Genomic DNA, 22,700 nt, shown 5'->3' on the forward strand with positions numbered 1-22,700 from the left:
CAAAACAAGGGAAATTATGTGTGCAAAACAGTGAGAATGTGTAAATACCAGATATTTGCAACAAAAATTTACGATGCTGAATTTGACTTGGATGGCTAATTGCTTGAAGATTGTCAAACTGACATAGACCATATGGTTCTTTTCTTTTTCGTTAGGTGAACATTCTTCTTTATTAACTTTGCCACATTACTTAAGCTTTTTTTCTTTGTGGGCTGTACTATTACAGTATGTGATGTAAGCGGTTGTTTAGAAAAAGAAATAATTTTAACCTGATACCGAAAAATCTGGTATGAAGAACTGCTCAGAGACTTTTGTATCTTTAAGCAACAAGGTATTTGTTTATTCAATGTTGGGAGCAAGCCAGCTCGCGCTGGACAAACTTACTCGGCTTGAAAGTGCAAAAGCAAGCCATTTTATACACTTTAGATACATTGTTACATCATTTAACATACATGTTAATAAGTAGGCTAGTCCCTGGGCGGAGCCATTCCGGACATGCGCAGTCTTCTACTGTGAGGGTCTTCTCCTCAGGCCTTCATCCCTCTGGTGGTCTCCATGGACGTATTCCTCAATTTGACCTATTCAATTAGGTGACCTGAATTCTTCAAGCTTGCAAAATCCTGGCTCTGTGCCTTCTATATCTTATTCAAACATCTAGTTTACCTAATTTATTACTGTGTGTGTACTACTCCTATTCTTTCTATAAGGTGGCCTTTGGTCCAGTGAGCAGAACAGAACATGATATTAACTAGTGCTCCTAAAATGTTCTTCTAGCAAAACAGATATTGGAGTTTCTTAGCAGGCCAAGATATCTCAGTTAACTCTTTTAGGCCTGGCTCCTGTTTCAACCTAAAATAAGAAATAGAAACGAATATATTTCAAACTTATTTTAATAGTCTCTGAGTCTAGATCACATTTCAAAAGGGGATAATAGAAGATGCCATTCAAATATCTCAGAGCTTCAAAAGAAAGAATCAAAAATAAGAAAAGTTTTGCATACTTACCAAGATGAAATAATTTAGCACATTTCAACCCCACACAGCAGAACACAGTAAAAAGTCAATGAGTTGGTATTGACTAATTTATCTCTGAAACCAGGAGTGCTATAACCATTGCAAAGGTAGGATTTATTAATACAGGTGCATCAGCAGCTGATGTAGATGTGTACTGGCTGTGAGACTTGTGTTAGTAGACATACCGCTTTTGTGCTGCTCACTCAGAAATAACTGCACTGCAGTGAATTTATGAATATTAATTAGGGACCTAATACTATATCCATTTATGTCAACACAATGTTCCCAGTAACTTCAGAAGTGAAAACTGAAACTCCAAATTTCATAATGAATCTACAGACAAGAGGATAAAACAGTAAGACTTTAGACACAGGAGCAGAAAAACAAAGCTCGAGGCAAAACCAGGGATAAACCATGCTACAGCAACTGCACACAACCAACCAGGCATTTGAGAGTATGGTATGTCTTTACGTGATTTCTCTAGGAGTAAATTTGTCCTTGTCAATTCTGAGGTCATTCTTATGATTAGCAATATATGCTTCTAGTGTGTGGAACATAATGGGCTTTAAAATATTTTAATTCTTTCATATACCTAAAATAAAAATTCATCTATTTCAACATGAACTAATTTATGAGACTCTTGTCATTGTCCTTTACCATTTATTTAACTAACAAAAAAATAGAAAATTTGGCAGGTGATATAAGTGTTTAATTTTTTTTTCAGAATATTTTGTAAAGTTTGTTGTGTAACATTTGTGAAATATTACACAAAGATATAACATTGTTCTTGTTAAAAGCCTTACTCTGGAAACCTTGTTATATGGATTTGACAGAGCAGTTTCCTGTGCAGAGTACATGTGGTCAGCAAACCTTAACATTCTTCCCAAAAAGGGCCCCAACACATTCTCTTTGAAAGTACATAAAAGTTGAAACAGAAGCCAAGTGGAATTCAAAAGCATTTCTACAGAAATAGCAGAGGTCAGTTTTAAAGAATCTATGGACTGCTATTGTCCTATTCTGTATTTGCTGTGATAATGTTTATGCAAATTTCCTTTCTAAGTAAAAGATCAGTATTTTTTAAAATCATCCTTTTGGCATTGAATTTTTATTGGTGATAATATTAATAACATTTTATCAGAGCTCATCATGAAAAGAAGCTGAAGAATTTTCAGTGTTTTATTGAATATTCACCAGTATTTACTTCACAAATTCCCTTAACCTTATATTCTTCTTTATCTATGAAGCTCAGTACCAGAGTTTACCTTAACAACACGCTTTCCAAGTAGTGATAACTAGATCACAGTGTAATTTTTCTGCTCAGAGATATGCAGCCTTTCATTTTTTATTCCATTTCTGTTTCCCCTCTAGGGTAGGAAAAGCAAATTTCAGCCTAGGCTGTTCAACATCATTCAACACTGATGTTACTTGTCCAGCAACTCTCTGTACTAGGGAGACCATATGTCAGCTGCAGTTAGCACTTAAAATTTATCAATACCCACCTATGTATTTAAAGATCTCTTTCTTCTTTGTCTCTGTATACATTTAAAACACTAGACTCAAGAACAGTAAGAAAGCAAATAGAAGAGAGACATTAGTAGAAGAAACTTACATCTTTTGTCTCCTGGGTAGTTCAAGTAGCCTTGAAACTGGAATTATATTGTCCAAAGATTGTCATCCTTTACGGAGGCATAAGCATCTTTTTCACTTTGCCTTTGCTGTGAGAAGTTTGAATACTCTGTGTTCAACAGCACAAACAGTAATAAGATCTGTTTCCTTCCAGCTACGTGTTGCCTGTGAGCAGTCCTGAAGGTTACTGTCTGATTGAAATGGCTGCAGATGGAAATCCTCCTGTACAGCACAGACTCTCTTTTGCACATCAAGCATCTCAGGTCAGTCTGAAAGACATCAAAAAATAGCTATATGCTTTGAACATTTTATCAACATATGTACTTCGTTATTTTCAAAGGAGAGGAGGTATTCTAACTAAAAAACTCCTCTTCAGTTATCATTAAATGTACTCAGTTTCTCTTTAATAGGTCTTTTCACAGCAAGCATCCATACTATTTCAACTTATTTCTTAAGTTTACCTAACTCTGAAACTTCTATTTCAGCTACCCAAAGTCCATGGGAAGGTCACTGATGGTATGAAAGGAAAAAAATATATAAGCGATGTCGTTTACCTAAGGCCATGGTGTTAGAAACAATTAAGATATTGCTAAGCAGTAATTCTAGTTACTTTCTAGTTGCAAGCCACACAGTTATGATCATCAATGATTTAACCTGATTTCAGAATTCTTGCTAGGACTTCACTTCTGAATAGTATTGCAAAAATAACAGTCTCCATTTTGAAACTGGTATCAGAAGACTCATTCTAAATGGTCAATTGGTAGATTTCCCAAATCTTGATTTTTTTCTGTTATTCTTTGTCTCCATGTTGTTGCCTCTCTTTGTTATGCATTTTTTCATCACAAGATTATTTCTGCATGATACATTTAAAATGCTTTTAGACTTGAGAATTTAAACTATGATTGGCAGCTTGCTTTATAAGTTTGTTCACCAGAAGGCAGGTCAGTTACCTGTAGAGATGCTAATCATGTTGTGCAACTCACAGTATGCACCGCTGGTTTGTAAAAGAATTTCTTCCCTTGCATGGTATCTATTATGAATGTCGCATCCTCATGACTATTACACTTTACAGATCTGCTCCTAATCTCCCAGAGTCCCTGTTTTCTTTACAAAGTACACAATCAAAGAAAGAAAGAAAAAAAAGAAATTTCTTATCTCTAAGACGACTAGCAGATATCTTCCCATTACTGGTTGAGCTAATCGTTTTTAGCACTCAGGCTCCAAGGAAAGTAGCATATTTTCAAATTAGTATTTGAAAAGTTAATCATGAATATTAAATAAAATTTTGATTTAATGCTATATTAAGCTGTTATGTTATTAACAAGACTTACAGGCACTTACACACAAGACTTACACACTTTCTGTGTGCCTCTTTAAAATATATTCTGGTTAAGTCAGTTAAATTCAGAATGCAACCTTTACAGAAAGAATGTGTATTATGCTGTACTAGCATGAGTTAGAACATCTAATATATTATGATAAAATCCATTGATGCAAAAAACTGAGCAGAGCCTACTGAAGTTGTTCTAGGGTACACTGAATCTACCCCCAAGGTAAGTGCTTTTGTAAAAGAGGTCCAATAGTAAAAAAAATTGTGTTGCATGAGGACTGTTAAAAACATTTCTCTTTATCACTTAAGACGCTTTATAATGCAGTTCAACACTTTGATTAATTCTTGAAATAGATTCACAAGCAGAGAGAAAATGTCTGCAAACACTACTTATAAATCTTGTCTTTCACTGCACTGGTTTATAGCTTTGTTTGAAAGGGGATAAAGTCAAGTGATATGAATTTAATTCAACAAGTGCTGACCCAATGTCTTTGAATTCCTCTGACATGAAAAATCTGATTTAATTTTATCCATGCTCTAAAAGAAGCAGGTGTTTTTCTCTTTCTCTTCAAAATGAAAGACACTAAGTAGAGGAATATCTGGCAGTATTCACATTCACCGTAACCCCAAATTTCACTTGGAATTGTCAGCAACATAGCTTCGGGACTGACAAAGGCAATACGGGAAACAGCAAAACAAAAATCATACAGATGTGTGAATTCCAGTTAAATCAATGTGATGTTTTCCTCCTGCTCCTAGTTCTTTACAGTTGATGTCTGAATATGGTAGTGAAGAGCCCCTTCACTATAAATTATCTCCTCACATTTCACACATGCTGTGATATATTTCTTATTCCATTTGTTTACTCCTGCTTGACATGAATTGGCTAGGTTTCACCCTCTTTCTGGTTTGATGGGATTGTACAAATAAATACATCATAATGACACACCTATGAAAAAGTAATTATTTTTTTCAATGCCTAAGAATTTAGCAAAGAAACTTAGGAACGATGAAGCCCCATGTCAGAATTCCAGAAAGTCAGGTATCAGCTTGAGGAGTGGAATACACAGTGCTAAATGAGCCATACGTGCTTTATATGTGATGGTCAAGGGTTTGAATCTTAAGTCAGGCAAAACAGGAATTGCCATAGTGAGCACTGATGTGATTTGGTCAGTCTCAGCCTGAAAAAAGTTGTGGTTGCTTCTCTTGTGCCTTTATAAGGATTTTCTAGGCATTTGGAAATTTAAAAATTTCCCTTTTTCCCCCTGGGCTTCAGTATAGCAGTCTATTTTCTGTCATTCATCAAAAAAACACCCAAAATCTTATTTCTGTATTCGTCTTATAGGGGTCCCATAGGTCCCAGGAACTAAAGAAAATATCTTCAAGTCTGCAGCTTTGGTGTTTCTGCACCAAATCTCAACCATGAATGTACAACACATCATACAGGATGAGGGAAGCCATGTGAAAAACTTACCATGTTCGTTGTGATTAAGGCTGGGAATTCTAATTTGTGTTTCATGGGAAACATATATTTGAAAATATGAAAATGCATTAAACCACTCTCTCTGTAGGGATTACATTTTTTAAAAAGAGAATCACATTTTTAGAAAGAATCTTTTCAGCAAGTATCATAGTTTTTGTCCATCTTCGAGTAATTACTATCTCCTTTATCAGCAATTATTATTCATTCATTGTTTACAGTAACTTCACAAATCACATTCTTTTCTGATGATTCTCTTTTTGTTTCTGCAGATCACCTTTGGATCAATCTTCCTTGGAAATGTTCCTGTTCATGAAGAGGTTCATCGATGTGCTGGGCAGATACAGGGCTATAAAGGATGCATTAGGGATTTTCAAGTTAACCACAAAGAGTTGTTCATCATAGATGAGGCTATTGGAGGGAGGAATGTTGAGAACTGCAATGTTCCAATATGTGATTATCATCCATGTCACAATGGTGGAACCTGCACTAGGTAAGAGTCATTTCTTTACTCATCATCCATTTACATTCTGTGGTAGGTAGTTTCGTCCTTAATGAAAAATTATTATAATTTTCTCTATAATGAAATAATCACCAACCTTTTGTCCTGATAATTTTAAACAGAAAATATGACATCCTCATGCCAGCCAGAGAGATTTTATACTTTATTTTCTTACATGAAAAGCAATATAAAATGTAATTACATTGTCAATGCAGCATACATATTTGGTTGATGCCAGAATTCCTTTGCAACCAATTAAATCAGTTCCACTACAAGACTAAATCAGAACATTTGTATAGACAGCTTGGACAGAAAGCACATGAGATCTCATTCTTCAGCCTAACAACTCTGTGTTTTACTAGGCCTTGTACCCTCACTCATCTTCTTGATGTGCTCCTGGGTACAAAATATTTGTCATCATGCTATGAAAACACTAACAAATGACCTGCTTGTTCATCTCCAGCACATGTGAAAAAGTATTGTTAAAGAACTTTTGACAGTTAAGGTGCATCGTTCTGAAAGAGGAAATGGAGTCTGAGTCTGAAAGAGACATGAGTTAAAAGAACAGAGGATGATGGTTCAGTTGAATGATGGTTCAGTTGTAGAACAGTAACTTCTTAAGACATAGTAACTTGATCATTGTCTAAGGAAGTCAGCATTTAGAAACACATTTTTGTTTAGAATTGATAGAATTTGTGAAGTAGCTGCCAATTCTTTTAAAAATCGCACTTCAGCTTCAAGGCCAATGCTAAACAGAACATAGCTTAAAGTTCTTTTGATGACTATTGTGTGTTTCTTAGATTCAGGAGGCCTTGAACAAAGTTTTGAGGGGCTTCTCTGCCTCCCTTGACTGATGTGAGCACACGAAGAACACCAAACAGATTTTGATCTCTAGGTCTTGTTTGATCAAAGCACAAATGAAAGCAAAGCAACTTTGTGAAAGCATACACAATTTGCCTGCCAGTCTGGTGAAAATGAGTCCTTTTTCCTCTGTTGGTCCTTACTATATTCATATCTATACTATATCTCAGCAAGCAAGCAATTGATGGGACTGCTTGGCCTGTCAACTACAATTATAGAATACTTTTTCATTTAAATTTGGGTCCTGAATAATTCATGACCATTGGTTTTTTTACTACCTTTCTGCTTTCCAACTGTTGGACTAGGCCCTTTTCAGAAATGTTTTTGTTTTGAAATTATTCACTTCTCTTCTGTCCAGAGGAGTCATGGAAGACTGGGCATGTGCAAAACAGGGATAAGCAGCTCTGTAGTATCACGATTTTCACTATTTTCTATGACAGACAACTGATTTTCTGGGATTACCTCCTCCATGCCCAAGAACTACTCATTCTAATGAGCAGGAAATCAAGTGTCAGGAAGCCTGCATCAGTGAATAAGATGCTCCTGACAAAACTCAAATATCAAAAGGAAGCATACAGGGGGTAGAAGCATGGCCAGGTGACTTGGGAAGAACACAGAGAAAATATCCAGCTACACAGATATGGGAAAAGCCAAAGTCCATCTAGAGACTGATCTGGCAGGGGGACATGCAGAGCAAAACCAAATGCTTCTACAAGGATATCAGCTGCCAAAGGAAGACTCGGCAAAATGTAGGCTTGCTGCTGAATGGTGCAGGAGTTCTGGTGACAAAGGTTTCAGAAAAGCCTGAAATACTCAGTGCTTTCTTTGCCTCAGTCTTTACTGATAATTGGCCTTCAGGAATCCTATTCCTCTCCTGCAGGAGAAAGTCTGGAAAAGGAAGACTTACACCTAGGGGACGAGAATCAGATTTGGGAACTTTTAAACCAAATGGATATACATAAGTCCATGGGACCTGATAGGATTCACTCATCAACGCTGAGGGAACTATATGATGCTATAGCAAGATTTTTGTCCGTTGTTTCAGTTACACTGCTTAGTGGAAAAAAAAAGAAAAAAAATTTTTTTCCAGTACATGTTATTCTTCAGGTGTTTGGCAACTAATTAGTGGGTTTGCTTCTGAAAGACTATGAATTATTACATGGGAAGTATCTCAGCCATGTTCTATAATGAAAATTGGAGCTTATCAACATATACTTCTGAGAATAGGCAGGTCTTTTTCAAAAGAAACGCTTGTTTACTGCTGTTCTTAAAAGAAAGTTACTTGCTGTTTCTCATCAACTGAGTACAAAAATGCTATGTAGTGTTCATCCTAATAATTACTATAATTATGCATGAGAAAGGTATTTGCAAGAAAAAAATGTTTTCTTTGTATTTTTTGGCAGAAAGAGACAGGGCCTAGTATGTAGCTGGTGTTCAGATACAAAATTTCAAATGCAGCTGAGGCCAGCAACTCCCTGTGTTCTGGTCATTGGCTACATCAGGTACTCCCCAGGGTCATATCAGGGCAGGGCCCTGCACCAAGTGGGGCACCAGGGCAGACCCAGCCCTTTGGTATTGGGCACATCCCTGGGTATAGCAACAGGCTGAGGCTGGGCTGGGATATCAGTCCACTGGTGAGGGATCAGAATCTAGCCCAGAGAGGGGAACCAGGGCCAGATCCAGCCCTGATTGTCCAGACAGGACACTGGTGATGGGAAAGCAGAGCTTTATCATGTGTGATGGTGACTTGGAAAGACAAACACTGTCACTCCGAATGTCCCCTGCTTCCTCCTTCGTACTCTAGCTTGATATGCTAAGTATGATGTCACATGGTCTGGCATATGCCTTTGGTTGGTTGGGGATGAGCTGTCCTGGCTGTGTCTCCTTCCAGCTCCTCATGCACCCCCAGCCTCCTCGCTGGTGGGGTGGGGTGAGGAGCAGAAAGGCCTTGACTCTGCACAAATGCTGCTCAGCAACAACAAAAACATGCCTGTGTTATGAACACTGTGTTCAGCACAAATCCAAAACACAGCCCCATACCAGCTATTGTGAACAAAATTAACTCTATCCCAACCAAAGCCATCACAGTAGAATAAAAGCCATTCAGTTTCAAGAGCAGCTAAACATACGCTGTATCAGATGAGAAGCTCAGTACAAGTCCAAATTTTTAATTCTTTACACAGATACTATTGTATTAGATTTAAAAACAAGGTAGTCTCCTATGTAAGTGCTCTACTCCTTTAAGAAGCACTTTTTCAAGTTCACTAGCTCTTTTATTGCGCTTTAAATCTATGCTAATGTAAAATTTCAGAGACTGGTTAATTTTAAAGGGGGAAAAAATGACAACTGTTCAGTAAATTTAGGGTTTGATTGTCATATACATATGTTCTACAGAATTCAAAACTCATTAGATTTGGAAGTGTTTGAAAAGGGCATGGAAATATTAACCTAGGAGGCTCTTAATATTCTACGTGGCATCCTGATCATATGAGACAGATGTTGCAAACCAAGCTTAGAGTTAATTAAGAAGACACATCTGTGTGTGGGAAAGAAACTCTCAAAAGTACCTCACCAATGATTTGACAATTATGTCAGCCACTACACCAGTAGTATTTGATTAATGTTTGTTTTAAATTGTATAAAGACTCAAAAAATGTAAACACCTACAAGCTTAGCTTTTACAATGTAGAGTACAATCTCGAAGTTAATTGCTCCCACAAACAATCATGTTTCCAGTGTCTCAAACTATTCTTACAGTGATTATTCTTACTGTTGTTATTCCTCATGTATTGATGCAGCAGATGAGTCCATTAATGTTAATCAATTAGCCAAGACTGAAAAATCAAACTCAATTAACAATAAATTTCAATAGAGAGACACTTATATTCACATTTCAACTGCTATGAATGCTGTAATCACCAAAAATATACAGGGAATGTAACTTTTCAATTTTCATCCTCTGATAATGTAAGAGATATCTTCTCTCGTGGTTTGACCCAGGCCCAATTTTTCAAACCCTCACAAATCTGCTAAAAGAGTGAGAGAAGTTTCACACAGGCAGAACAGACTCAGCATGGGGAAATAATATCAAAATTTATTACTAACAGAATAGAAACTATAGAATAATATATACACCAATTCTAAATAGTGCTTCCTATGATGACAAATTATGTATTTACAAAATCACCCCTTCTCCCCCCATACCAGTCCAGGAGAAGAAGAAGTCTGCCCTTCACTCTCAGGATTACAGCTTCAATTTGCCGTAGCTGGAAAAATTTCTCTCTCTCTCTCTCTCCTATAGAGCGTTAGGCCTCAGAACCCTGCCTCTAACTGTTCAGTTCCCACTGAGGGTTCATCCATGGGCTTTGAGGGAAACACTTGTTATCACCATGTCTTTACCACGGAGTACAGGGAGTTAAAGCTTTAAGTCTTTATTCCCTGCTCCATGGAGGTTTCCTTCCACAGGGAGTTTGCTCTATGGGGACCCCTCTCCAAGGGGACCACCCATCCTCCCAGGGTGTGGTAGTTTGGTCAGATTTACCCAGTATTCCCTACGATTTTTATGTAAACCAGGCTATAAGAAGAAAGGAGGAAAGGCCTTTACTCTCTTTCCTTCTGGCAGCTTGGAGGTGCAGGTTCCCCACTGTTGAGTCTGTTGTGTTGGGGAGTGAGGCCTGGTAAGGCCTTGTTGACCTTGGGAGACAGAGGTTGCCGGCAATCATTCCAGCGCGATTCTCCGTTGTCCCAAGGAGAGTAGTAAAATAGTTTTTCGCTAATTCTTTTTAGTTGCTAGAGACTGGGCTACTGATAGGGAGATATATATATTTTATTTTGGTTTTGTTCCTTTTCCCTTCCCCCTTCCCTTTCTCTTGTGAAATTGTATATATATTTCAATTGTATATAACTGTAATATAAGTGAAAATATATTTATATATATATTGCTTTAGCTGTCTCTCTATCGTTTTGGTTTTTTCTTGGTTGTTTTTTTCCCTCTTCTCCCTGAGGTTTGGTGGGGGGGGAAACTTCTTGTGGTAAGGTTTGGAGACTTGGCAGGGAGCCAGCTTCAAACCATATCACAGGGTCAAAAGGTTCTGAGGTTTTGGCTCAGTCCTACCCTAGAATGTTCCGAGCTTGGCCTCTCTCTCTCTGCCCTGCTCAGCTCCCAGATGCAGGCACACTCTCTGCTCGTCCAGTTCGTTGCTGTTGCTGCTGCTTCTACTGCTTTGGCTGCTGCAAACTCAGAGTCTGGCCATCCTGGTCTAGCTTGCAGGACATCTCTGGGCCCTTCGACCCTTCTCTGCTGCTCCCGTTTCAGCTCCAGTCACCCCCTCCCGCCTCCATGGCAGGGAAGGGGCAGTGAGACTGCTTAAAGTTTCTCTCTCTCTGCTCCGTTGAAAGCTCTCCCAGCGGGACACTCCCGTGTTCCTCTGCCTGGCTCTGTGCCATGCTCTGCTTCTCTGGGCAGCTTTTCTCTCGCTCTCTGGAATTCTTCTGATCTTGGCTGCATATCTTTGGCCAGGAGCCCAGTCTTGGCCCCGGCCATAGCTGCCGCCACTTCTTCGCAGGGGCTTCTCTGCTCCGAGCTGCTGCCAACTCAGAGTCATGGCCTTGAGTCCTCCTGGGCCAGGGCTGGTAGGGTCTAGCCAGCCTATCACCACCCCTCTGCAGTGAGGGAAGTTGGTGAGGCCGGCCGGAGAACTCCTGGGGAGTCTCTCTGTCTCTGGATGATGCATGCTTTTGGCCAGGGGCCCAGCTTGGCTGGACAGGGCCTGGGGGGTGTAGAGAAAGGGCCCCCGAGCCCCACGGGGCCCTACGCCCCTCAGCTACCTCACAGTTCTAATTTTAACTGTGCAATCACCTTCTCTTCCGGTTCTATCAAATATGTCATTTCACAGAGGCATTATTGTGGCTTTTGATCGGCTCTGCATCGGAAGAGCCATTCTCAAGCAAACCATTTTCAGTCCCCCCGGGGGGGGGGGCCCTCTCAAACCATGACACCTTCCTAGATATAGATCTCATTTGGATGGCACCTTTTCAGCTACAAATAGGAAAATACATATTTTAAATCATATTTCATAAACTATTTTCTGCATGCTGGGGAATCCTCTTGGGCCTTTAGGAGTAGATCATCAAATGAAAAATTCCATCCAAACTGTTTCTTCGAGTTCATGTGATAACATTTTGAATGTCTCTCAAAAAAAAAAAAAAAAGTTATAGAATGAGTTCTGGGTTAGCTTTCTTGAAAGTAAAAAGTAATTTTATGATTGAACTTGATTAAGTGATAGAATATCATATGATGCAGATGCTGAGGAGACCAGGTGAAGTTATTTCATAAATTTGGTGATCCGTTTTTAGTATGTATCCTAAATATCAATTAAAATAAACAGCAGAAAAAGTAATTATGAATATGACTTTTTAGGAGAGAAAAAAGTAAAGAGATTAAACTGTAGATTTTGGAGATACTGAAATGTTCTTTTCAATATTTTTTTACATCTCGTTTTCCATTTCAAAGAATGGTCACGGTGACCCTTTCCCAGACATATGCCAAAAATGCTTCTTGTGCTTCCTTGTGCCCATAAGCCAAAATTGCGTGTCCTGGCAGCTTTCAGCTTAAGGTATTAATCTAAGGATGGGCTTGTATGCCTTTATTAATTCTTTTCTCACATTTCTAAAACAGAGCTACAATTTGTTTCCAGCTTGCAAAATCTGGTTTGTGTGCTTGTTGACATAAAGATAGAATTGTTACCCAAGAACAAGTAAGTGTCCATTTTCAAACCTAGGAACACTGAAGCATCTCCGAAAACTAATAACAGTATTGCAGACCAAATTTTTAGAATTTTTTGCTCATGGATTTTCTATCACTGCTTTAGATGTAAGTGTTTCTGGGTAAGAAAGGTACCAGTTAGTCAGAAATAACAGAATTGATCATATATCAAGAAACTTTTAATAGATCTGTTTTATGAACTGAGACACTCAGGTCAACATATTATATAGATCTGTTTGTTGAGTTTTTCACGAATCTAAATCCTAGTTAATGTCACTAAGATCCATATTGAGTTCATAACTAATATTTTAAGTTCCACTGTATTTGACTTGCAGAAAGATAAACCAAACAAAGGGATTAAATTCCATTTTAGTTGATTTTCAAATGAAGATTTCCAAATGAGAATTGTACGTTCTCACACCTTTTCAGAATTTATAACGTATGGACTTATTCAGGGAAAAGTTTTGGAACTAGTCTGAGGACTTGAATTTTTTGGATCCTGTTCTTTTAATGAGATTATATAGCAGGAGTTTAGTACTTATGAAAGAGATTCACATTTGGAAATATATTGGTTTTTCTAATGCTTACTTCAAATTTGGCCTTGGTGAAGAAAAGAATTAATTTAAATTTATATCCAAACTCTTTTCTTTTTCTGGAAAAGAGAATGCTCATCTTTTCAGGTTCCTCATTATGTTTGGAAAAAATAATGTTATTCTTATTAAGAAAAATCTTTTATATTTGAGGAGTTTGAAAGACTGAAACATTGAGTTTCTCATAATGACCAAAAATCCTGTTGGATATATGTTTGTTACATCATGTTCTCACAGGAAAGTCAAGTAAGCAAAAGAGAAAATTTCATCTCCAATGTTCCTAACACTAGGTATTAACAGACAGAGAATTCATTTACCTTGACTGACCTTTCTGGTAGAAAGAATTGCATTCAGCTTAAGAGCCGTATAAAAACTCCACACAATTTTTTTTAACTAAATCTACATTTCTCTAACCTTAATTTTCCTTAAATCAAAACAGAAACCTAAAACTTTAATCCTGGCTTTTAGCCCTTGAAGTTTAGACAGTAAATTGTTCTAATCTACAGTTTTGTTAGGATATCTGTTTCAAGACTGAATTAACTGAACTAGATGTGTCTTGCTTTTGGCATTAGAAACAGATTCCCATTTTATGATACTGTATTTCTTAGGTATTATATTCCTCAGATTATGGTCGTATGGAGGCGAGATTTGGCAAAGAAATCAAAGCTGTGTTCCATTCGGCTGGTAGCATCAAGAGCTTATGCTATAGACTTTAAACTAAACATCTGTAAGCCCTCAGGAAATTGGATGATGATAATGTATGGTGAAATGACAAAATGCAAGCTCATAAATATTATTGGATATAGTAGCATTCAACTGTTGCTCTTTTTAAATAAGGATTTTAAATCTGTAACTTCTTTACTAGGGATTAAAATGAGGTACACTGTGAAGGAGCAAGATTCAGGATGGGAACAGTTTCAGGTGTGGAGAAAGGCATACAGCAATTGACAGGATTTTGTTGTATGGACCTTACAGTTATTATATGGACTTTACTGTTTTTATGTGGTTTCATTGTATCCACACTACAAAGTGCATAACCTGGGCATGCTTAGGCTCGCCAGGAGTTTGCCTGCTCCCTGCTTCCCCCGCTCCCTTCTCTTATAGGCTGAAGAAGCTGCAGAGAGGAGACAGTTATCATTTACCCTTTTCCTCCCCCTTTTACCTGTGTCCCTACCCTGATTTGTTCCCTCGTTTGTCTGTATCATGCTCCACCCCATGTTCTGACCCTTTCCCCTCCTGAGCTGATAAAAAATCGCATGCACACTTCAATAAAACATTCTACCTGCACTCTACCTTGTCTCCTGAATCTGTGCTGTGCCACGGCCCCATCCCCTCTTCGGACCGTGGCAGTACACTCTCCAAAATTTTTCCTTCAGAACATCATTTTCTCCTAAAAGTATTGTTGTAATTAAAAGTTCTGGCAATTGCAAAATAATCCAAACAAACAAGTTAGAAAAAGTGATGTTCAAAGTGTAAACCGTTCTTATTTTATTTTAGGCTGTATAGTGTTGGTTGTATTAAAAACATCTGTGAGAAAATCAATTTTTGTGTCCTCAGATTCAAAGATTTAGTATTCTCTTAGTGTGAAAAGTGACACACTGAAAACAGAGCATGCAGGAAAATCAAGAATCCAAACATAAACAGGACTTAAAACTCCTGACTCTTTAGATAATGTGCAAGTTGTGCAAAAAATTTGTTACACATCATGTTATATATAATTTTTATTCAATTTTACTTAAATCAGAAAAGCTACCACTGCTAAAATTTTAGTGTGGGTATTGAAATACCAGTAAATGCCATTGTTATACCAGTCATTTTAGAACGTTTTGACTGAATGCCTAGAAATATTATGTAACATTATTTTTGAGAATTATAGGACAACCAAATCTGCATTTCTGATAGCTTTGATTCCGGAAGAAGTATCTTGTTTGAAGCTTTAAAATACAACATATGTGCAAACTTGTTCCAAGGCAAGTGGATGTTTAAGCATAAATAGAAACACTCAAAACAATATTCACACATATTTCTCCAACTGAGGTAGTGGTTACAGATTCTTAATAAGAATTTCACTTCACTATGAATCCTTACAAATAGTATAGCTGATGCAATTTGCTATAAGTTGTATCATATAACATATGTATGAAAAATTATGAATGTTCCACAGTCTTTGTACTAATGTTTTTCTAAAATTCCAGAGATAATGTTTTCAGTGAAATCTATAAGTTTTTCTGAGGACACAAGCCCAGAGAGTGGTGGTGAATGGAGTTACATCCAGGTGGTGACCAGTCACTAATGGGTTCCCCAGGGCTCAGTGTTGGGGCCAGTCCTCTTTAGTATCTTTGTCAATGGTCTGGATGAGGGGATCAAGGGCACCCTCAGTCTGTTTGCAGACCACACCAAGTGAGGCTGGAATGTTGATCTGCTGGAGAGTAGGAAGGCTCTGCAGAAGGATCTGAATTGGCTGGATCAGTGGGCCAAAACCAATTGTATGAGGTTCAGTAAGGCCAAGTGCTGGGTCTTTGTCTCAGTTTAATGAGACTGAAGTGTTTTGCTAAGGAAGATCAGTTATGAGGAAGACCAAACTCCTCCTCTAAGCAGTTGTAAATCCGAAATTGGGAGACTCCAATTGAGGAAGTATGGAGAAAGAAAAAATAACAGCCCTTTATTAAAGGATATATGTGTATTGGCAGAACAACAAAAGAACAACCCAAAAGTCTCCTTCCAAAAGAAAACAGTTTGATAATTTCTGCTTTTTGGCACAACCACGATCAGCATGGGGTGCTGTTGGATCACTGGAGGAGCAGAGCCTGCAGTTACTCTGTTTTGGCTGACAGGGGGCACTGTTGCACACTAGAAGTCGCCACATGGGGGCCCCAGTGCACGGGAGAAGCCGAAAATGGAGATTTCTCCTCCACACTGAGAAGGTGAAGAGGAAAAGGGGGGCTCTTCCCACGAAACTCATGATGTCTGTGGCTAGCTGTGGCCAGGATTTCCCCCCCTTCATCGACAGGCACAAACCACTGCCAAACACAGGAGTGGAGGAGGGAAAGAAAGGGCGACCTCCTCTCCCAAAAGTTCCTCTGCAGATAGGTCAAGCCTCTCCAATGAAATCCGAGCAGATCTGGGCTGGGGGCAGAACAGGGCTCAGGAAAAATGGAGGCAAACCTGGGACAGAAAAAAACCAGATGACCAGACCAAAAAATAAAGTGAACTTCGGAGCCCTCCAACACGCACCTTGCCAGATTTAGGGCAGAAGTGAAGTGCCTCCTGTTTTGGAGGAGAGAAAACAAAACTCATCACCCCTCCCCACAGTCTTCAGAGGGTCATCAGCTTGGAATGTGGATCTGCTAGCTAGTTCCTTTGTGTGTGTCAATTACTCTAGGCAAACACCTTCTGCTTCCCTCATTCAACATCTTTCTTTTACACCAATGCAGGGGAAGGAAAAATTCCCTGCTTGTTTTTTTAGAACAAGTAGACCTATGACAGTCCTGCACTTGGGTCTCAAAACCCAAGGCAGCACTACAGGCTGGAAAGCTGCATGACAGAAAAGGACCTGTAGGTGTTGGTTGACGACAGGCTGAACATGAGCCATTAGTGTGTGGAGGTGGCCAAGAAGGCCAAAGGCATCCTGGTCTGTATCAGAAACAGCATGGCCAGCAGGACCAGGGCAGTGATTGTCTCTCTGTGCTCAGCACTGGTAAGGCCACACCTTGAATCCTGTGTTCAGTTCTGGGCCCCTCTCTACAAGAAAGACATTAAGGTGCTGGAGTGAATCCAGAGAAGGGCAACAGAGCTGAGGTTGCCCAGTCTGCAGAAAATTAGGCACAGTGAGGCACCTATCACTCTCGGCAACTATCGGAAAAAAGGTTGTAGCAAGGTGAGTGTTGGTCTCTCCTCCCAAATAGCAAGTGACAGAACTAGAGTAAATGGCCTCAGTTTGAGGCAGGGGAAATTTAGAATGGATATAAGGGGGAAAAGTTTTACCAAAGAGATTATAAAGCATTGGAACAGACTACCCAGGGAAGTGATTAAGTCACCATCTCTGGAGGTATTTAAAAGATGTGTAGATGTGGTTTTTAAGGATACAGTTTATTAGTGGACTTGGTAGTGTTAAGTTTGTGGTTGACTTAATGTTTTTTCCTCAAACTCTGAAGTTTTTTTCCTGTCTAAACACTTTTATGATTCTATGCTCCAATTGTTTACTCTATTACTATGATAAAATTACAAGACTGGTAGTGCAGAAATGAATAATCTGCACTATCTGTAGTATATGTTGGAACACTTATTGCTTTGCTGCTAACCTAACATACACATCTACTTACTAACCATAGATTTCTACACCTCAAGCAATAAAAATTACATGAGGGAGAACAATTACTGTGGTTGATGAAGATTGAATGGGTTAGAGCTTCATTGTTCCGAATCCCTATTTTGAGAACTTATCATTGAAAGGAACAGTGGAGCTTATTAAAGGTCATGCAATAGGATGGATTTTGATTGTGCTTTAGAGAAACCTTCTTCACCTTTGGTACCTTGTTGACTTCAAGGAACATGCTTAATATTCAAACAGAATCTGAGAAGTCTGGATATGTGTTATCATCTTGATATAGAAGGTCATCATGCCACTGGATTTGGTTTTGTTCCTTTATTTCTTTCCCAGAAAGCATTTATTTAAGTTTGACTTTTAGAAAAATAGGAAATGAGATTCTTGGGTTTTGGATTTAATAAAATCAACCAACTTTGTGATGATGTGTACAGATAAATACAAATAGTAGTACGCAGATAATCATGGGAATTTCACGCTGTGAGTGCATGCATATAATGAATTTAGATTAGGCTTCTTTTAGGTAGCCAAACCTAGCTGAAAGACAGTTTTTAGGGATCAGAAAGACAGAAATAGAGGAGACATTCTACCTGTATCCAGAATATCCATAAGTGCCCAGCTGAATATTCAAAGACAAAGGTAACCTCTCTAGTACCTTGCTGTTTTCTCACTGTACATTGTCATGGGCCAACACCTGAGGCACTTGTACAGTCTTCTCCACAACTGGCTCCAGTTATTTCAGATTATATATCAGTCTTGCATGTTGCAAAGAAGAGGCCGTTTTTTGTTGTTGTTTTTCTTTTACTAGACCTATTGAAGTTGTGTATTACTCCTAAGTCCCGAAATCTTCGTTCGCGAAGCCTAGCCATGATGATTACTCCTAAGTGAAGGGGACCATAGAAGATCAATATGTTATTTTATTCTTAAAGCATCCAGAGATTTAAGAATTACCTGGTGCCCTGCTAGAAAATTAGTACATCCCTTTTCAGAAAAGACTGCCTTGGACAAAAAATATGTATGAAACAACTGCTTTTGAAGACTCATTCTCTGGCATCTGTAATGTCTTCAGAAATATGAAGGTAAAGGGACCCTAGAACCATAAAAATGCATTTGTCCTTCACCAGTATGTCCCTCAGCTACCTCACAGTACAAGAGGTCAGCACAAGGCCTGTGTCCATTGGCATCTTCCATAATTAACGGAGACATCTAGCATTGTTGTAGACCAGTTGTGAAACAATACAAATTGTTTCACAGCAGCACCTTGAAGATGATGTCATTACTTTCAGTAATAATTATGTATTGCCTATCTCATTCAATTGTTATTCAGTATCAATATTGTTCAATTACTTATCTGAATACTATATTACTAAATAAAAATTCCTGCATGAGATTAAAAGGCTTAATATTTCCTTTAGAGTCATACTCTTTTTAAATAGTTCTTTTCATTATTACCAGCTTTATTAATCATTCCCAGCTAAAGTATACTCTTTGAGTGCTTTGTAAGAGTACCTCTGGTATTGCTTCTTCTCTGCTTCAAAATCTGATAGTGCTTAGGAGTTACGAGTTAGAGGATGAGGGGAGTCAAGGCATGATTTTTATTACTTCACAAGGCATGAGAGTTCAGTAATGGGTGCCATGTTCTCCCATATTCAGGTCACCTTTTCAGTATGACCATCAATTTATTGCATACTTTGGAAAATTCATCTGCCTTGGAGGTCAGCACGTGCACTAGATTTCTTGCCATTGCCTCAGTAAAGAGTTTTGCAGATGGCTAAGAAAACATTTCATAGCTCTGAAGAGAGGCTACATAGATAACTGGCGCTGATGGTTCTTCTCATCGTCTCTAATGTGGTTGTGATATTTGATGTGGGCCAAATGAAATAGTCATATAAGTTTTTGTACATCCCACTCATGTCTGTACCTGGATCACTTTAATATATATTAATTTTAAAGTACTTTAATGGATACTTTGCTGTGTACATAAAAGAATACATAAATGCTAGCAGGTTTTCACTCTCATGTCTGAATAGGTCATGATAGAAATGAGATCAAGTTCTGAAAAACTCTAATGTGAGTGAGCACCTCAGGAATCCCCCAAGGTGAAAATCCCAGGCAAAATCCAGTTACTCAGCATCAGAAGTTTTCTTTTAAACAGTTATTGAAACTGCCAGTTATACAGGCTCCTCTGTTCAGCACTGTTATTTACATTAGAGATGTCTTTCTACATTCCCCAGCATATTTTCTCAATATTACAAATGGATATGCAAGCCTTCAGTTTCAGAATCTCTGGTCATGACATCTCTTTTCTGTTTCCAAACAGCCCATGAGGCTACTAATAGGATGTGAAGTTTCTTAATTTAATCATCACATCAAGATCTTCACTGAAATCATGAGGAATTAGTGAAGTGTGAATTAAATATCTGTGCAAAAACACAGATACAAATACATTTGTACATATATACACTCAGTCATTTTAATTATATGGTGGCTATGGCTGTACTGTATGTATTGTTCCTTTCTTCATAATTATCTTATCTTTGTTACACTATGGAGTTTTACAGTATATTCTTAGTGAGGGTGCTAAGGGCAATATTTTTATTTTGTATCTCACTCCAGTTATAAAGATGAACACCTGAGAAAACTGGTAAAATCCCGAAAAGACATGTGAACTGGAGTACATTGGGAGTGAATGTTACTAATGAAATACAAACGAACAGCATTTGTTCAAGATATGTGAACGCAGTCCCGTAAAAAATATCTTTTTTCTATTTTTCTTGATGACAATCTTAGCAACTAGAATCATAGAATAACAGAATCATTAGGGCTGGAAAAGACCTCCAAGATCAACAAGTCAAATCTTTGACTGATCTTCACTTTGTCAATTAGAGCATAACACTATATTCCATATCCAGTCATTTCTCGAACACCTCTGGAGATGGTAATTCCACCACCTCCCTGTTCCAATGCCTGACCATACTTTCAGCAAAGAAATTCTTCCTGATGTGCAACCTGAAGCTCCCCTGACACAGCTTAAGGCCATTTCCTCTTGTCCTGTCTCTAATTGCCTGGGAGAAGAGCCCACTTGGCTACAAACTCCTTTTAAGTAGTTGTAGAGAGCAATAAGTTCTCTCTGAGCCTCCTTTTCTCTAGGTTAAACAATCCCAGCTCCCTCAGCTCCTCTTCCTGACTTACTCTCCAGACCCTTCATCAGCTTCGCTGCCCTTCCCTGGCCACACTCCAGCACCTCAATGTCTTTCTTGTAGTGAGGGACCCAGAATTTGACACAGGATTTCAGGTGTGGCCTCACCAGTGTTGAGTACAAGGCGACAGTCACTTCCTCGGACCTGCTGGCCACACTATTTTTGATACAGGCCAGGATGCCTTTGGTCTTCTTGGTCACCTGGACACACTGATGTCTCACGTTCACAGCTTTAGTTGATTTTTTTCTTCTGAATTATTCATATCAGGGGGTGTAGAAAAGACAAAGAAAAGTCACCATAAAATACAGAGAAATATGCTAGAAAAATGATATATCACCAATAGCAGACATGTTCATCCTAAACAAATTATTAACAACATGGGGGGTTGAGTTATAAATGGTTAGCATTTTGAACACATGAAGCAAAACATGAAGACTGCTATCTGTAGCCTGAAGAATATCCAAGAATTATTATTTTTTGTAGGATATAATATATTAGTATAGCATCATTATATTTCAGTTGTCAGATTTGCCCAATTATTCACTCATTTTTTCATTCTGTAAACCATTTTCAGAAATAGTGCAGTATATTTCTAGGCTGGAAACCAAGAACAGTAGTTCATTAACGCAGATTTAAGCTCTTTCCTGGATACTTTCAGAGATTAATTATGGACTTCACATCTTACCACAGTATTCAGAGATTGATTTAAATCCCAAAATTCAAGCTAAGCTTATTTTCATCATGTTATCATTTTGTGCAAGCCAGATTTTTTTCTTTGCATTCATTAGTATTCATGATACTGTTACATAGATCAGAGTCACTACCTGGATAAAAACAGTAACATAAAGGATAGAATAAACTGTTTAGAAAAATCTAGGGGAAATTGGACTGAAAACCATTTGGAGTTAAGAACCGTTAACAAATAAATTGTGTATTGTAAAGGTGGCTCCTTTTTAAAACTCTTTTTAGCTTTTCCCCAGAAAGATTTCATGGAGAAATTAAGGTGAAAGTTTGCCAAAGGGTTGGAATCTCCCTTTCTACTCCTCTGGACACACAGTCCATAGGGTTTACTTCAGATGTTTACTTCAAATGATATGATACACTTGAACTGATAATTTTGAAGAAATTTTATTGTCCTCAGATCATGCCTGATACAGCCTTATTCTCCTTCTGTCCAAAAGACAGTATTGAAAAGAAAAAAAAAAAAAGTCTTCCTGGTGACTAATACCAAACCTGTCAACTAGGCAGGTCTAAATGCCACCCCCCAGCTTGGAGACTGCACAGAAAAGGAGTTACAATCCATTTCCTTTTCCTGGTGCTTTCTCTTGGTTTCTGATTCAGTCAGTAGGATTCTAATACTCTCATCTTCCCCAGGGTGAAATTTGCCTACTTAACATTCACTTAAGCCGTGTAAGAAGAGCTGAAGCTAGACACAGACTTTGCTCTGCCTTTAAGTAAACAGTTCCTTGTTTTGTCACTGTTCCAGGAATGATAGAGTGAGAATGCAATATATAAACGTGCATGTGGTTTCACAGTAAGTTAAATGTAGCCACTAATATTTTAAAAACTGGTGCAGTCTTTGAGTAGCGTTACTATTTCCCTGCTTTGAAGAACAGTGAGGTAGACAAATTGTATTAGTTTTGCAGATACCTACTTAACTGCTAGGCATTAAAATTCTTTGAGTGAACAAATGTTTTTAACACTGAAATCTACCTTTAGTATGTATGCTTAAACTGCAATGAAAAAAACAAAGCATTGAGGAGTTTAGTTTATTTGCTTTACAAGTGTTGAGGCTCAGGATCCAGATTTATAAGGCAATAGTTATGCCAGCTCAACATTCAAGGCTAAATTCTAAATTCAGTTTTCAGCTTCCGCAAATGCTCTCTGTGTCCTGCTGTGTTTCACTTAATAGCAAGGACGAGTGGATTCCATCTGTAGGAGAGCACGTTTTGCATAGGAGCTACTGCAAGGTAATATTGCAATGGAGCAGAATTCAGTATCAGGACACTT

At 38.2% G+C, this 22,700-nt stretch overlaps 1 protein-coding gene across 1 annotated transcript in view; it reads left to right on the plus strand.

The window, feature by feature from the left end:
* EYS (eyes shut homolog) overlaps positions 1-22,700 on the plus strand; it is an 852,398-nt gene that overhangs the window by 730,142 nt on the left and 99,556 nt on the right. Inside the window, exons 40-41 of the mRNA XM_032683211.1 lie at positions 2,794-2,902; positions 5,722-5,942. Coding sequence (XP_032539102.1) covers positions 2,794-2,902; positions 5,722-5,942 — 330 coding nt within the window. The remainder of the gene's footprint in view (positions 1-2,793; positions 2,903-5,721; positions 5,943-22,700) is intronic.

Source organism: Chiroxiphia lanceolata, chromosome 3 (genome assembly GCF_009829145.1).
Source record: "Chiroxiphia lanceolata isolate bChiLan1 chromosome 3, bChiLan1.pri, whole genome shotgun sequence".
Lineage (NCBI taxonomy): Eukaryota > Metazoa > Chordata > Aves > Passeriformes > Pipridae > Chiroxiphia > Chiroxiphia lanceolata.